General features: G+C 38.6%; 2 protein-coding genes across 2 annotated transcripts; both read right to left on the bottom strand.

Moving 5' to 3' along the window:
• Positions 1–11,281: 11,281 nt before the first annotated feature.
• LOC120227522 (olfactory receptor 5G3-like) lies at positions 11,282–12,231 on the bottom strand. The gene is given in 2 exon segments (XM_039225620.1): positions 11,282–11,343; positions 11,346–12,231. Coding segments are annotated over 2 exon segments (948 nt in total).
• A 4,075-nt stretch (positions 12,232–16,306) lies between these two features.
• Positions 16,307–17,050, bottom strand: LOC120227521 (olfactory receptor 5G3-like). The gene has a single exon (XM_039225619.1). It carries the CDS (start codon positions 17,048–17,050, stop codon positions 16,307–16,309), a length of 744 nt encoding a protein of 247 aa, XP_039081550.1.
• Between the last annotated feature and the right edge of the window lie 1,329 nt (positions 17,051–18,379).

Below are 18,379 nucleotides of genomic sequence, written 5' to 3'. Positions count from 1 at the left end.
AGATTTCCATGAGTGGAGGCCTTAACTGACAGAGAATTTCCCTCTGACATTGGGACTGACTCACCTTTTCTTTACAAAATTGGGAGAACCACTTACAGACTTCCACAGTGAACAAATAACTAAACAACAGAATGCACCTGTATGTGAATTTCTGTCACTGCCCTATAGGAAGAACCAATTGGGAACATTTCCTACTAATAAACACAACACATGAATCTATTTTAAGATGCACTGTGTCACAGCTATAAAGTCTAAAGGAAAAGAAGACGGCGCCATAAGAGGAAAATACCGTGCAGCTCTAATTGACACCGTCTCTAATCATCGCCTAGGGTGAGTCCCTGAGTGGAGGTAACAAGTAGTTATGAAAAGTATATGAAAAGCACGTAGTTAATCCATGTGAATATGGCAGGAAGAGACTGTAGACAGAGTACGTGAGCAGATCCGAACGGCAATATCTCGAGCTAGAGGAAGACAGTTGGTTTGAATATATTTGCATAGACTTGGAGAAGGACCTTAGAGCAATTCAGGAAATGAATAATTATCACTTGCTTCCTGCTGTTCTCCCAATCCCCGTTCAACAGCACGTGCATCACGGATGTTTATGAAGCAATTAAGACGACAGAAAACACTTCAGCTCTCCTGCTAGGCAGTGCCTATCTCAATAGGTGACAGATTTGACACGTGTTATGTAATGAAGATGCAGGGCAGAGTCATGTTAAGCCAAAGTCTCACTGGGAAGAAACCATTGATCTTTCTAGATAAACACACATTTCCCTTCGGCTCATGTAAACCCAAGTTTTAACAGGTCTCAGTAAAATGGTGTTGGGAAATGTCACAAAACTGACAAGTAACAAAATTTTAATCATTCATAATCCAGGACCCAGCTCCCTTACATTTGGAAATCTGTGCTGCAGAAATATAAATACCAGACACAAATGTTGCAACATCATTTGTAGGGAGAATAAAAGGAAAGGAGCCTAAGCTGTTATTACTAGGGGAAGCATAGATTCTTTCTATGAAATGCTGTGCTGCATCCACTATAAAATGTAGTTCAATATGAAGATATTTAAGATAATATTTTACTTTTCACATTGCATCATTTGCATTGTGTCCTTTTGAATTTAGCATTTTTTAATCATTTCAAAGTATTTAATAAGGAGATAACATACCACCTGGTATAAAAATTACAGACTCGGGGTTCCTGGATGTTCTAAATATGTTAAAGCCAGGACTGTGAAGCACTAAACCCTCAAGAATTTTCATCTGAAGGACAGAATTAAAGTGATATCATTTGTATTCATGCCAGGTTTCCTTCTGTATTAATATCTTCTTTCCAACAGAGGATTCCTGAGAAAATAATGCCTTCCCCTGTCTCCCTTTGAGATTCACCTTGCAAACCAGACCATCTTTTCCATCTGCAGAGTGACGTTAACGGGAAGCACATGCTACAGTGGGGCACATTCTTGCCTGCATCCTGACAGCCAGGTGAAAATGCCACCTCCGGAGTTTGTCACTCTTGGCAAGTGGGGTTTGTTGGTTTGCTTTTAACTCTCTGTACCTCAATATCTTCTTCGTGAATGGGGATAATAATAGTGCCTGGCTCACAGCGACATTGGAAGAGTTAGATGAGTTATTATGTGCACCACAATCCCAAGAGTACATGCCCCATGATAAATGTTCATTAATGTCAGTTATTATTTTTAGGAACCTTAGTTGTAAAGATAGAATCTAGGAGTAAAAAAGAAAACCCACAATTCAAAGTATCACTGGCTTAGATTAAGGTAAATCGAAGTACAGAATTTTAGAAGAAGGAGATATCATTGTGTGCTGAAGTAGGTGGGAACAATTTCATGAACAGATTGGTTTGGAAAGATGGACAAGTTTGGGATGACCTGAATTTGAGAAGAAGGACATTTCAGGTAGAACTAAGGAGATGAACAGAGGAAGGCAGGTAGGAACATTCAACCTGGTTGTAATAAAGATTTATGAAGGAGAGAAGAAAGTATCACATCTGAGGGGATAGTGGGAATGGCAGAATAATGGTCTCCAAAGATATCCACCTCCTAACCCCAGGGGCCTGTGATTATGCTACCTTACTTGGTAAAAAGGAACTTTTTAAAAATTTTACATCCAAGTTGGTTAGCATATAGTGCAACAATGATGTTAAGAGTAGATATCTTAATGCATCTCACCCATTTAGCCCATACCCCTCCCACCACCCTTCCAGCAACCTTCCATTTGTTCTCCATATTTAAGAGTCTCTTGTGTTTTTGTCCCCTTCCCTGTTTTTATATTATTTTGCTTCCTTTCCCTTATGTTCATCTGTTTTGTATCTTAAAGTCGTCATATTAGTGAAGTCATATGATATTAACTTAAGGAACTTGAAGTGAGGAGATTATCTGCAAGGCCTCTGGTGCATCAGAAGGGGATGTAAGTAGGGAAAATGGGCAGATATGCAACTTTGCAGGCTTTGAAGATGAAGGAAGGCCATCAGCTAAGAAACGTGTGCAGGTTTTAAAAGTTGGAGAAAGCAGTAAACAGATTTTTCTCTAGAGATTCCATGAAGCAATAAAATCCTGCCAAAACTGATTGTAGCCCAGTGAGACCCATGTAAGACTCCTTAGCCTGCAGAACATCAAAATGATACATTTGTGTAATTTTAGCCACTAAGCTTGTGGTAATTTGTTAGGACAACATCAGGAAACTAATACAAACAGGGCGGATGACCTCAGTCACCACTTTCTCTGGAAAGCCTTTTATTATCCCCTAAAATGGATATGATCACCCACTTCTGAAACCACCATACCATTTCATCAGTAGCTCTTCTGGACTATCATCTGACTTTTAGAGTTCAAGGACATGGTCTTATAATTGTCCCTTTGCTATGAAATATCTATCTCAGAGAGTTGCTGAGAAGACATATTCTATAAGTTGCCAGAGGCCAGCTCCAGCAGGTGCAGGGGTCCCTGAAGGATGGATGGTGTAGGCAAGGGAGGGATGAGAGGCCCCGAGAATCTTTCTGGTCACCAGGTAGGCATCTCTGCTCTGACTGGGGCTCAACTTTATTTTATAATTAAGTGTTTGGGGGACAGCACAGAAGTGGCATTTTTCTTAGACAATGATTTCTGATGACAAATTTCTTTGATGTGTAAGAATTTCCTGGAACATAGATTTGTAGAAGACTCCTACATAACCTTTATCAATAGTGATTGAGGTAGGTGATTTAGATGCTTGGCCTATGGGGAAGGGAGTTATCTTTAGCATACAAGACAATGTTTTTAGCATAAAAAGGGTGAAGTTAGTTCTTTGTGAGCAGGGGTCAATAGCTTGTTTGTTTAAAGGGAAGTATTAAGAAAAACAGGTCTTTCAGGAATCACGTTTGCTCCCATAATCACAAAAGAAGTTCCTACAATAGGTTCCTTCACAGGGTGCAATCAGCATATTCAAGGCCAGAATAAGTCACTCCAAATACTGATCACAAGATCCCTTGGGGGTTGATGCTCCAAGCAGCAACAGTTGTTTGGGGAAATGTTTTTGACTCGATGCTGAATGTGTAACTTAAGTTCTGCCCTTTTCTGTTCCTTAACTAAATTAGGCTCTCTGTCTCAGGGCCAGGCTCAATTGTAATTCTTGTGTTCTTAACCACTTTATTAGTCTTGGATCTGCAAGGCCCATAGGAAGAGCCTTTTGACAATCATCCATGGAGCTTTCATCTAAAATCTCTTTTGAAAAGAAAGGAATATGCTTTTCCTTATGAGGAATTTGTGTGGGGAATGTCGGTCTGATTTCGAATATTTTGAGGCCTGGTCAATACCAGCAGGCTCATTTCCAACATAAGCCCGTAGTAGCAGAAGGAGATGCCAGTTTTCGTTTCTCATGGCAAGAGCTGTGCAAACGCTGCCATTTCATTGCTGTGACTGTCATTCAGCGAGGCTGCTGCGGCTCCCAGCAATAAGTATTTTTTGAGTGATGTGGAAAATAAAACAAAGGTATTTCACAATCCATAATAATTTAAATGTTGCATTTAAATTATATCATATGCTTTACTTATGATCCAGATCTCTTTTATTTATGTATTTACTTACTTACTTATTTATTTTTACAAATAGTTTATTGTCAAATTGGTTTCCATATAACACCCGGTGCTCATCCCCACACGTACCCTCCTCCATGCCCATCTCCCCACTCCACCCCCACACCCATGAGTCCTCAGTTTGTTCTCAGCATTCAAGAGTCTCTCAAGGTTTGCCTCTCTCCCTTTCCCCCACCATTTCTCCCCTTCTTCTCCTCCATGGTCCTCTGTTAAGTTCCTCCAAATCCTTCTATACGTGCAAACATATGATATTTGTCCTTCTCTGCCTGAGTTATTTCGCTCAGCATAACACCCTCAAGGTCCATCCATGTTGCTACACATGGCCAGATTTCATTCTTTCTCGTTGCCATGTAGTATTCCATCGTATAGATAAACCACATCTTCTTGATCCATTCGTCCATTGATGGACACTTAGACATTCCATGCTCATGGATAGGAAGAATAAATATAGATAAAATGTCATTACTACCCAAAGCAATCTACACAGTCAATGCAATTCCAATCAAAATTGCACCAGCATACTTCTCAAAACCAGAACAAACTATCCTAAAATTTGTATGGAACCACAAAAGACCTTGAATAGCCAAAGGAATAGTGAAAAATAAAACCAAAACGGGAGGTATCACCATCCCAGACTTTAGCCTCTACTCCAAAGCTGTCATCATCAAGACAGTATGGTATTGGCACAAAAACAGACACTTAGACCAATGGAACAGAATTGAGACCTCAGAAGTGGACCCAAAGGGATACAGCCAACTAATCTTTGACAAAGCAGGAAAGAATATCCAATGGAAAAAAGACAGCCTTTTTAACAGATGGTGTTGGGAGAACTAGATAGCAACATGCAGAAGAACTAGATCATTTTCTCACCCCATACACAAAAATAAACTCAAAATGAATAAAGGACCTGAACGTGAGACAGGAAACTATCAGCACCCTAGAGGAGAAAGCAGGAAACAACCTTCTTGACCTCCACCGCAGCAACTTTTTACTTGACACATCCCCAAAACCAAGGGAATCAAGAGCAAAAATAAACTATTGGGAGCTCATCAAGATTAAAAGCTTCTGAGGGGCGCCTGGGTGGCTTAGTCGGTTAAGCGTCCGACTTTCGCTTGGGTCATGATCTCGCGGTTCGTGGGTTCGAGCCCCGCGTCGGGCTCTGTGCTGACTGCCAGCTCAGAGCCTGGAGCCTGTTTCGGTCTGTGACTCCCTCTCTCTCTGACCCTCCCCTGCTCATGCTGTCTCTATCTCTCTCCTAGAAATAAATAAAACATTAAAAAAAAAAAAAAGATTAAAAGCTTCTGAAAGGCAAAGGAAAAAATCCATAAAACTAACAGACAACCGAAGGAATGGAAAAGATAGTTGCAAATGACATATCAGACAAAGGGTTAATATCCAAAATCTATAAGGAACTCACCAAACTCCACACCCGAGAAACAAACAACTCAGTGAAGAAATGGGCAGAAGATATGAACAGACACTTCTCCAAAGAGGACATCCAGATGGCCAACAGATACATGAAACGATGCTCATCATCCCTCCTCATCAGGGAAATACAAATCAAAACCACACTGAGATACCACCTCACTCCAGTCAGAGTGGCTAAAATGAGCAAATCAATGAACTCTAGATGCTGGCGAGGATGTGAAGAAATGGGCACCCTCCTACACTGTTGGTGGGAATGTAAACTGGTGCAGCCCCTCTGGAAAATAGTGTGGAGGTTCCTCAGGAAATTAACTATAGAACTCCCCTATGACCGAGTAATAGCACTGCTAGGAATTTACCCAAGGGATACAGGAGTGCTGATGCATAGGAGCACATGTACCCCAATGTTCATAGCACTCTCAACAATAGTTAAAACATGGAAAGAGCCTAAGTGTCCATCAACGATCCAGATCTCTTTTTTGTTGTTGTTGTTCACTGTTTTTAATTTTTTTATTTTTATTTTTATTATTGAAATATAATTGACATACAATGTTATATTAGTTTCAGATGTACAATACATATGTTAACAATATACATTACTCAGTGCCCAGCATGATAAATGTAGTCACCATCTGTCACCATACACTATTGACTAAATTTCTTATGTTGTACTTAATTTTTTTTTCAAGTGAAAATACCTTTATCTTACAAATTTTCAAAAACAAAAAAGGAAGAGGAGAAAAATGTTACCTAGAAACTTACCATCCAAGGACAACCAATAATAACATTTTGAGCCACTTTTCTTTCAGTTTATTTATTCTGCCTCGTTTCTTTTACATAATTATGACTTTTTAAACCACTTTAACATTTTTATTATGTTAATTTAATTTTGAGAGAAGGAGAGACAGAGCATGAGCAGGCATGGGGCAGAGAGAGAGGGAGACACAGAATCTAAAGCAGGCTCCAGGCTCTGAATTGTCAGCCAAAGCCCAATGCGGGGCTCAAACCCATGAACCATGAGATCATGATCTGAGCTGAAGTCGAGTGCTTATCCGATTGAGCCATCCAGACACCTCTTTAACCCATATTTTAATTCACATTATGTATTATTAATTTCTTTTCTCAATTCAAATATAATTAACATACAGTGCTCTCTTAGTGTCAGATATATATTATAATGATTCAACAATTTTATACATTACTCAATTCTCATCATGATAAGTGTGCTCTTAACCTCTTTCACCTGTTTCACTCATTACCCCCTGCCCTCCTAATCTGGAAAACACCAGTTTGTTGTTTATATGCAAAAATCTCGGTTTTTTTGTTTGCTTCTCTTTTTTTCTTTTTTACTTTTGTTTCTTAAATTCTATATATGAGTGAAATCATACAATATTTTTCATTCTCTGACTGACTTATTTCACTTAGCATTAAATACTCTAGATGCATCCATTTTATTGCTACTGGCAAAATTTTATTTTATGAATGAGCTAATCGCTGAGCAATTCCATTGTGCATATAAACCACAAATGTTGTAATGTATTAAGTAAATTAGTCTTAGAGCCAGAATTATTCCCTTAGTCTTATAGCCAGAATCTTACAGAACTCTATACTAGGTTCAAGTTTTAGAGGTGCTGAGCCTGTTCTTAATGGAGTCCTCTCTTGATCTCCAAGAGGTTAATGAGAGTTAACATACCGAGGGCAAGCAGTTTCTAAAGGATTTATTTTTGTAATATAATTATCCAAAATTTTATTATGAATTGTTTTCCATATCTCTTTGTATTATAAATTCATTGAACTATACATGTAAGTGGATTGAGTTATTTCAGATGCTTGTACCATATTAAACTATGAGCGTTTTGTACATATATAATAAAGGTACTAAAATTTAGTAAAGATACTAAATTTTGTTTAGCTTTGTAATTCCAACAACTTTTATTAGGTTACCTCATACATGGCCATAGCTTATTACCTCCTTTCTTATAAATGTGTGTTATTCCTCCATTGAAAGATTGAGGTTTTTTTCCCTGTCTTGAATGTAGGCTGATCTTAGTAACTTGCTTGATCAATGAATTCAGCAGAGTCTCTGGTGGAATTCTGGAATCAGATCACTCACTGGACAGATGGCAGCAAGAGTCCCTTCTGGTGGAATGGGGCAGTCATAACTCCTAGCATGTCCATGCACTGCAATCACTAAGACTTGCCACCTGTGGGTTAAGTTGGGGTACAGGTGAAAACTACACATTGAATCATTTAATTATCTCTAGACTGTGAAAGTGTGGGAGATATAGTAACTGTTGGACTATGAAGCTGGTTGTTGTTAAAGTTCCCACACATTCTAAAGGATGAAAATAACAGACTCGGGCCAGACAATTTCCAATGCATGATATGATGTCAAAATCAGATAGACAGCTTTTAAAAAGGTCTTCATCTCCTACAGTTAGAGACCAGATTGCATATAAACTCAACCCAACAACCTGATTCTGGGAAACAGAATAAGAAAGAAGCTGAATTCACAACCGCTGCAAGGTTCCTGTACAAAAGTCAAGACTCTGATAAGGAAGGAGTTGGACACTGAGAACTGGGATTCAGGCTTCTGATGTGTTTAAGATATCCCAGTTCTTCTAAAGCTTCTGATGCTGCAGAAGGAGTCCTCTCCCTCTTGCTGGAAGAGACCAACCTTCCTCTGCCAGAGACCATAAAAGCCCTCACCTGAGTGAGTTGTGGCACAAGAGAATAAGTATTTTTCTCAAGATCTTGTCCCACCTCCCCTCTTAGCTTTTAGACTAAACCAACGGCAAGGCTCAGAATGGTTTGGTCTGATAACTAAAGAGAATTGACCTATTATTCACCAAAAGAGTCACAGATTTGGCTAATAAGTACCATCTAGAACTGGAAAACATGCAGTATACGTCTTGAAGGTAATGTGTTTAGGGAGGGAGGAATATAAAGCTGGATAAGGAAGAATTTACTGATGTAGAACTCCAGTGACTCAAAAATGACCTTGTGGGCAAGACACCAGGAGTGAATCCCAATGTCCTATCAGGGTGGCTCCTTGAGGTTTGAAACAAATGACAGCCTACAGTAGGTTCAGTATAAATACCATTATTACCACGGAAGAGTATAGAAGAAGGGACCCAAAAGCTCAAAGAGCTTAGGATGCTTGAAAGGAATTATTATGTAAGTAAATATATATAATGATGATGCCATCAGGTATCCATTAAAGAAGGTATCAGGTGAGTATGTTCCCTGAGAGGACACTTCTTTCCACTGAAGCAATAAAGAAAGGCACTAATGAGAGGGGCTCCAGTTAGTGGCAAGCCAGTGGTATGAGATGTTGTTATGCATCTAGGCTTCCTAGAGCCAATGAGAATGATAGGATTCCAGAACACTTGAATAAAGAAATTAAAGTCACCACCAAAGACATAGAGGATGCAGCAGAAGTAATCATATTTTCTCTCCTTTTAAGATAGCATTCTGGCCATCCAGAAAGCAGATGGCTCTTAGAATATGGCTGTAGACTACTTAAAGTTCAACCAAGTAGTAGCCCAATAGCAGCTCCATACCTTATATGGGATCATTTACAAGTTCTCCCATCCATGGTCTGCAGCTAATGACTTAGGAAATGTATTCTTTTCTATTCTGATTGGAATGGAGGATGAGAAACAATTTACATTCATATGAGAGGAACAACAATATTCATTTACAAGTTTTCCTCAAGGCTATATTAACTTGCCTGCCCTCCTTAATCTAGTCTCCAGGTATGAGGCATCCTACCTACTACAGTTAGTGGATACTAATTGTAATATCTACCACGTTGATAATATCATGCTCATAGAGCAGGTTACACAAGCAGATGCTGGAACATTGGAGACCTTCGTGAAACATCTGTGCTCCAAAGGGTGGGAGACACAACACAAACACACAAACACCTATTAAGATTCAGGAACTTGAAATGTTGGGTGAGTTTTTACAGGTCTGGTGGTGAGGGGTATGCTGGTATACCCTATCCAAAGTAAAACTCATGAAAAAAGACTCAGAGGGTCCTAGAAGGTCTCTTTGGGATTGGAGGCAACATATTCCATAGCGAGGAATATATCTCCAGCACAGGTACCATATGACATAGAAGGCTGTAGGTATTAAGTGGGATGCAGAACAGGAGAGGCTCTGCAGCAGGTGCAGGCACAATACAAGCAGCCCTGCCCCTTGGGCCACACAATACAACAAGCTCTGTAAGAAAAGTGATGGTCATGGGAAAAAAGCAACATGGAGCTAATTACAAACCTCCATGTGGGAATATTGCTGGTCCTGGGCTTCAGGAGCCATTGTATACCATTGGCAAAAAAGAATGTATGTCTTTTGGGGAAGAGTTCCTAGTCTGTCTGTGTACCTAATCAAAAGGGAAGTCTTGCTCTGGAACCACCATGTGAACATGTATCCAGGACTGCCCTAATATCCTGGGTCCTCTCAGATCCTCCAATAAATAAAATAAAATGGGCAAAGTAGCAATCGTAAGATGTAAATGGAACTCCATATAAATGGAGCCCAAGTAAAGGCAGAGGGCAGGATTAAGCGGCAATTCAAATGTATATGAACAAAACTTCTCCTTTCCCATCTCCAATGCAAGTGCCATTGAAGTAATCTATGTCAATAACTTGTTGTGCATCCTTTATAGTTCTCCCTCTGCTCATTTACACCTGCATGTACGTGCACATTTTATTATATAGTGTTGGCCTTCTTCTTAATGATCATAATTACACATTGATCTTCAGCTTGATTTTTTCCCCCACCTAACAGTGAGTGACTGCATACAATTGTCCTCTCCAGGTCAATACAAAATTACCTTACCTAATTTTTTTATTTGTTGTAGAATTTGCATACACACACACACACACACACAAATTGACTTTTCTTACAATGATGTAAAACAGACTATTTCCTTCATTTTCCTTTTCCACACATAGTGCTTGTATATATGTAATTCTATTCATCGGCCTTTATATTTCTGTAGTCCAGATTTATAAAGGAGAAATTCTAGGTCAAGTGGATTTTAAATCGATTATTGCACATGGAAACTACCAGATTCTTTGGGTAATGGAGAACTCATACATTAAACAGAAAATAAAGAATGGACATGGCTAAATAGGAACTTCATCATCATTGAAAACTAATAATATTTTATCTATATGAAAAAAACACTGCACTGACATATTAATTTCATTGAATTTTCTTGACCAATGATAATAGTGAAACTTTCCTCCATTCATTTCTGGTGTAGGGATCCCCATTTCAGTGAATTGCTTGTTCATTTGTTTCCCCATTTATCTATTTTTTTTCCTTTGAATTTTAGAGTATTTCATTATTAGGGATATTATCTCATTATTTGGCACATGTCACAAACATTTCTTCTAGTTTTATTATATCCATTTTAATATTGTTTGTAGTACTCTGAACTTTTTATTATAACTTTTGGTTTCCTTGTCTGGATTAATAGTATTCAAACATCCACGATAGTACAAATATTCACCTAAGTTTTCTTCAGTACATTTTCACATTAATATTCTCAACATTTCACTATATTATTTTGAAACTCTTGTTATGTCACAGACAACAAGATGGGACAGAAAATATTTGAGAACTAGTCAATTTTTCAAGTCATCTATGACTTGGCAGTGCATGGACTCACATTCAGCTTCTGATTTCCACTTCAGAGATCTCTTTCCTAAACAGACTGCACCAACATCTATGGTACAACACAGCAGATTTCTATTTTACCAAAACCATTAGAGAATTTTTCTCCTCAAACTTCCTCCTGAATGCATTTTTACCTCCTTGTTCCTCAGGCTGTAGATGAGGGGGTTCAACATGGGGATCACCACAGTATAAAACAGAGAGATCACTTTATTGATATCCAGTGAGGGACTGGAGCCAGGCTGAACATAGATAAAGAAAAGAGTTCCATACAGGATGGAGACAACTGCCAGGTGAGAAGAGCAGGTGGAGAAAGCTTTCCGCCTCCCATCCGTGGTCTGGATCTTCAAGATGGCCACCAGGATGCAAACATAGGACACCATGATGATCAGCCCACTGAGCACTACTACAGCTCCAGCCAAGATGAATAGCACTAATTTATTGATCCAGGTGTCTGCACATGCCAGGGAAAGCAGTGGTGAAATATCACAGAAGAAGTGATTGATGATATGCGTACCACAGAAGGGTAAGCGAAAAGTGAGAACTGTATGAGTCATTGTGCTTATAAGAGCCATGGCATAAGGCCCTGCCACCAGCTGCACACAGACCCTCTGTGACATAATGAGTGTGTACAACAATGGTTTACAGATGGCGATATACCGGTCATATGCCATGGAAGCCAGGAGGAAACATTCAGTTGCCACAAATATACCATAGTTTCACATCTGTGTGGCACAACCCATGAAAGAGATGCCTTTTTTCTCTGCAAAGATATCACACAGCATCTTGGGGGCAATGGAAGAAGAGGAGCAAATATCTACAAAGGATAAGTGGCTGAGAAAAAAGTACATAGGAGTGTGGAATCTGAGATCAGTCCATATTAGAATAATCATCCCTACGTTACCTCCCAAGGTGACCAGATAAACAATGGATAGCATGATAAAGAGGACAATCTGCTGATGGAGAATATCTGTGAGGCCCAAGAAAATAAATTCAGTCACTTCAGTCTGATTCTTATTTTCCATTGGTCAGTTTTAACCTGCTACAAGAAGCAAAACCATAAAGTAATCAGTCATCATCAACAGTTACAAATAATATTTTCAGCTAATGACAGATTATCCTAAACATGTCTATAACAGGCAGTTATGGAAATATTGTTGAACTGGAAGAGAGTATTTCCATGTCTTAGTTCTGGGAGCTGTGCAAGGATACTGTGTAAACTTGAACAATTCATCCTTGATATCTTTGGATTCAGGAATCTCTATCATAAAAAGAAGAGTCCAGCTGTATTGTCTCAATAACCCTCAAGTCATAAAATTGTATTTGAAATGGAAATTAGTCTCCACATTTCACTTTACTGGCTTATGGGATAACAAAACTCTCTTAGAATGCCTTTCCTGGGAATACTGAAAAATCTCACCAATGTGTTATTCAGATCTTGACATTAGACATCTGGGAAAGACTAAGCAGGGGAGATTTTATTTTTATTGAATACCACTCTCATATTGGTAGGACAAGGTTCCTAGATGGACTTATCAGTCTACTCTCTCCTTGCACTGGTAATGGCAGGTGGAAAGGATAATATACAATTGACAAAGAGGTGACTCATATAAAGGAATATGGTGTCATGGAAGAAATAGAGAGGCCTTGCCTTTGAGATCAAGTGATCCGGCAAATGATAGACAGCGACTTTTCATGGAAATTATATAGAAAAATAAGCCTTTGTTGCATCTAAATAATGAAGAATTGTTTTCTTTTTTGTGATGTCCTATATATTCTGTAAACTGATTTTGAGTTGTTTGCCTGGAAATTTGTCAGGCAATTACAATTTATTCATTCTAACTATAATTGTAATTGTGCATGTAAAATATCAAGTGCGTAATACTTTATTCAGCGAATACCCTCAAGAAAATGCTCGTTTCTGACTCCTTAGTAAAGGAAGAAAAAAATCAAGCTGTTCAGAATTCCAAGGAAGGATCACTATGTAGGATAATTTATATGAAAAACAATTGGTGCTAAGCAACATGTATTATCACTTCATTTAATGTCCTCTTAAAATAAAAGCAATATACTACTCTGGAATTATACTATTATTATGTTTGGAGCTTCATATGTGATATAAGTAGTGATTGTATCTATTTAATCTATGTTGTATCATTATCATGATTATTTGCTTAATGCCATATGGAATTTATTTTCAGGAGTCAAAAAGGCAATTCTAGGCTTTAAGAGAATGACACGGGGCATAAATGTTTTCCTTTGTGTCAATTCAAATATGGAAAATATAGATGTGTGGTGTTTGGGATGATACAATGACACTACTTATTCAACATTTTTTAAATTTTTATTTATTTTTGAGAGAGAGAGAGAGCATGAACAGGCATGGGGCAGAGAGAGAGAAGGAGACACAGAATCTGAAGCAGGCTTCAGGCTCTGAACTGTCAACACAGAGCCCGACATAGGTCTCAAACTTACAAACCATGAGATCATGACCTGAGCTCAAGTTGGACACTTAACCAACTGAACCGCTCAGGTACCCTGCAATCACACTACTTCTAATTTTGATCCTTTATTCTTTCCTTCCTTCCTCCCACCCTCCCTCCCTTCTTCCTTCCTTCTTAAATTCTTTCCTTTCCTTCTTTCTTTTCTCTTTTTTTGTCTCTCCTTCCTTCCTTCCTTCCTTCCTTCCTTCCTTCCTTCCTTCCTTCCTTCCTTCCTTTCTTCCTTCCTTCCTTCCTTTCTTTCTTTCTTTCTTTCTTTCTTTCTTTCTTTCTTTCTTTCTTTCTTTCTTTCTTTCTTTCTTTCTTTCTTTCTTTCTTTCCTTCTTATTTATTTCTTTGAATAAGCTATTTTGAGTGTCTACAGAACAAGAATGATCTCTATGCCCCTTCTGTACCTACAGTCTGTGATCTTAGGAATCCTCATGAACATTGCCATGTCTCTATATTACAAAGAAATAAGCAGGAAATTGAATTTTTAAAAGTCACATAAAGCAGTTGTTTAGTCTCAGGAAAATATGAACAAACTACCAAAGTCTGTACTCTTTAGAGAGCTTGTGCTAGGAAGGTGATTTTCATGACATTCAGATTCATCCTGATGTTCCTCCACCAGATTTCAAAAACTTCATAATATCCAGAATCAATGTACTCAGTTTTCTTTTTTTGAGAGAGAGAGAGAGAGAAGGAGTATACTCATGAGCAGGGTAGGGGCAGTGAGAAAGAGAGAGAGGGAGAGAATCTTAAGCAGGCCCCATGGTCAGCATGGAGCCCAACAGTGCGCTCAATCTCGCAACCCTGAGGTCATGACCTGAGCCAAAACCAAGAGTTAGACATTTAGGTGACTGAGCCATCTAGGTGCCCCTGTACTCACTTCTTTAAGGATATCCTGCATGTAGCTCCTTCAACTGCTTCAAAGGAAATGGTCATTTTCTAGAAGAATGGAACACTAATTTCCTTTATAGTGGTAACTGCTTCCAAGAAACATGACTTTCTAAATACTTGGTGAAGAAGACAAACTCCATCTTGAAGAGCCTGGGAGTAAAGAGATACTGTTTCCCCTGCACATTAATGCACAGACTGTACAGAATAAGGGACATTTTCTCAGGGGTTTACAACAGCTTAGGTCCCCAAAGAACTGAAACCTCAAGAGTTTACACCTAAAGGGACAAAATCAAGAAAAATCTCCATGGCATTTTGACCAAGTATTATTTCCTAACTATATCTTTTCTCAGAGAAGATCCCTAGGAGATCAATGTGAATTTTTCTCCCACTTTTGGATCTTTCTTGCCAAAAAGAGTCTCTTTTCTAACAGTGGGAGGTAATGCACTGGGCACGCAGAAATACCTGGGAGGAAGTAGTTTATCGCCTGGATTCTGGAGACATATCACCTGGTGTTAATCTCAATTCCACAGCTTTACTGCTTATGTTTCTTTGAGCAAGTTTTTAAGTCTCTCTGTGCCTCATTCTCTTAAGCTCTACAATAAGGAAGACAACAGTATGTAGTTCACAGATATCTTGGAAGGATTTAATGAAGTCATATATTTAATGCCCTTAAAGAGTATCCAGTACAAAATCAGTGCTCATTAATGTTATGTATCATTATTAGAGATTTATACCACAGTTGGGGACACAGTATCTAGACATTGAAAAGGCACTGCAGTGCAAGGTAGCTTTTGTTTTTCTCCAGGCAAAATAAAACACAGTCACTGGACTCCACAGAAATCACTCCACCAACTAAGAACAGCCATGCACCACCACCCATGGAATCAAGAAAGAGCTATCAATCTGTCAATCCTGTCTGTATCTGGGCTGGGTGAGGTTTCCCATGTTGAGTCAAATTAAACTGCAGGCTCCACTCCTGGTGGTGCCTTTCCATCAATTCCTTTAAGTTTCAGCTTTGCAACCATACTCCCCCAGAACCCAAACACTTTGGTTTCCCAGAAGCTGCCTGGCGAGTCATGGGAATAATGCTGCTGCATCGCCAGTCAGCATCATTTATGGTCGGAGCTATGACGGTATCTGATCGTCTTCGATCCTCTGACTTTCGTTCTTGATTCATGAACACATTCTTGGCAAATGCTTTCACTCTGGTTCGTCTTGCGCTGGTCCAAGAATTTCATCTCTAGCGATGCAATACAGCCCAGGCTGACCCCCTTAATCATGGTCTCAGCACAGTCACTGGACTCCAAAAAAATGACCAATCACTATAAAACTGAAATACAGGAGAATACTCAAGGAAGGAATTACTCTGGAAAGATAAATAAAATTTAGATAAACTGAAGTTAAAAAAAAAAAAAGAAAAGAAAAGAAGGTATTCTAGGTAGTGCTAATGAGATCTACAGAAGCAGGAGCGGAAGCAAGGGAGTTGTTTGGGAAGAAAGGGCCATGCAAGAGAGAAGCAAGTGTAGAGTCTGGTGATACAGGTTAAACTATACCAATCATCATCTTATCTGAGAGCATATTGTTTATCCCAGAGGGAATAGCTGATATCTCTCTCTTTTACCCCTTTAGCATTTCATTGGAAGCTCATTTTTTTTTAACCCTAGGAGATTGTCAATAATTAGTTAGCGTAAATATTTGTTGAATTAGTAGAAAATAAAAATCAATTCAAAAAATGTGAAGAGCAGGTGGAGAAGGCTTTGCGTCTCCCCTCAGCAGAGCGGATCCTCAGGATAGTGACCACAATGTAAATGTAGGAAACCAGGATGATCACACCGCTGAGCACTCCTAGAGCTCCGGCCAAGATGAAGAGTAAAAACTGATTGACCTGGGTGTCTGCACATGCCAGAGAGAGGACAGGTAGGAGGTCACAGAAGAAGTGATTGATGGTATTTGGACCACAGTAAGGCAGGCGAAAGGCAAAAGTCGTATGGGTCATGTCGCTTATAAGACCCATAACATAAGGCGCTACCACCAGCTGCACACAGACCCTCTGGGACATAATGAGTGTGTACAACAATGGTTTACAGATGGCGATATACCGGTCATATGCCATGGAAGCCAGGAGGAAACATTCAGTTGCCACAAAAAGACCAAAGCACCACATCTGTGTGGCACAACCCATGAAAGAGATGCCTTTTTTCTCTACAAAGATATCACACAGCATCTTGGGGGCAATGGAAGAAGATGAGCAAATATCTACAAAGGATAAGTGGCTGAGAAAAAAGTACATAGGAGTGTGGAATCTGAGATCAATCCATATGAGAATGATCATCGCTACGTTACCTCCCAGGGTGACAAGATAAACAATGGAAAGCATGATAAAGAGGACAATCTGCTGATGCAGAATATCTGTGAGACCTAAGAATTGAAATTCAGTCATTTTGGTCTGATTCTTATCATCCATTGGTCAGTTTTAACCTGTTATAAAAAAGAAAAATAATATTCATCAAAAAACAATCAACAGTTACAAATAAATTTTAAGACAAGAACATATTATGCTAAACAGATCTTTATTAGACAATTACTGAAATATTGTTGAACTGAAAGACAATATCTCATGTACTAGGTTTAGGAGTTGTGCAAAGATTCTGTGTAAACTTTGACCACTCACCTTCGATCTCTTTGGATTCAGGACTCTCTCCCATAGAAAGAAGAGTACAACTACATTGTATAAACCTCCCTCAAGTTCTAAAATTGTATTTGAAATGAGAATTACTCTCCACATTTCATCTTACTGTGCTATCGGATAATATAAGTCACTTTGGAATAAGTTTGTAGGGAGGACAGTAAAGTCTCACCACTGTGATATTCAGATCCTGATATCAGACATCTGGGAAAGACTAAGCAGGGGAGTTCCTTTTGTTATTGAAGGATCAGTATCATTCTAATATTGTTAGGACATAGTTCATAAATGGGCTTATCAGTGTATTCTCTACTGGCACTGATAATGGCATGTGGAAAGGATAATGTACAGAATTGTCAGAGCAGTTACTCATGTAAAGTAATATGATGTCAGGGATGAAATGGAGATATCTTGCCTTTGAAAACAGGTGAACTAGCAAATGTTGGACAGCAAAGTGGAAATGTCATTACAAGTGTATAGAAAATTAAGCATGTATTGCACCGAAATAAGAAATTCTTATTTTATGTCATTTCCTATTCATTGTAAACTACTTTTTAAGGTACTTATCCTGAAATTTGTCAGGCAGTATCACTTACAGCAATAAGATATGAAAATATCAAATGCAGAATAACTACGCAGGGAGCACAGTGAAGAAAACATGATGTTTTGTCGTATTAGTTCAGGAAGAAAATATCAAATGGCTTCTGAGGAGACAATCACTATGTAGGATAATTTATATGAAAAAGATCTGACTTTAAATAACATTTATTGTTACTTATTCTTATTCTCACTTCATTTCATGTTCTTTTTAAATAAATAAAAGCAATATACTACTCACGTTATGCAATAGTTTTATGTGAAGCTTGGTATATGACATAAGTAGTGACTATTGAATTTGATTCTTTTACCATTACCACATTTGCTCAACGATATGTAAAGTATGTTTTCAGTAGTCACAAAGTCAATTCTAGGCTTAAGTTAGGAGCATCAGGTATGGCATAAATGTTTTCAATTATGGTATTCCAAATATACTAATAACAGGTATGTGAAGATGAGAGTAGTCTAGGTAGGCTGCTTCTAGTTTTGGTCAAACCATTCTTTACTTTTTTT

Source organism: Hyaena hyaena, unplaced genomic scaffold (genome assembly GCF_003009895.1).
Source record: "Hyaena hyaena isolate Hyena2069 unplaced genomic scaffold, ASM300989v1 scaffold_2441, whole genome shotgun sequence".
NCBI lineage: Eukaryota > Metazoa > Chordata > Mammalia > Carnivora > Hyaenidae > Hyaena > Hyaena hyaena.
Note: the sequence above shows the minus strand (reverse complement) of the source record. Positions and strands in the feature narration are given on the sequence as shown.

Coding starts and splice junctions, on each gene's coding strand:
- LOC120227521 (XM_039225619.1), bottom strand. CDS start 17,050: ATGGATGATAAGAATCAGACCAAAATGACTGAATTTCAATTCTTAGGT.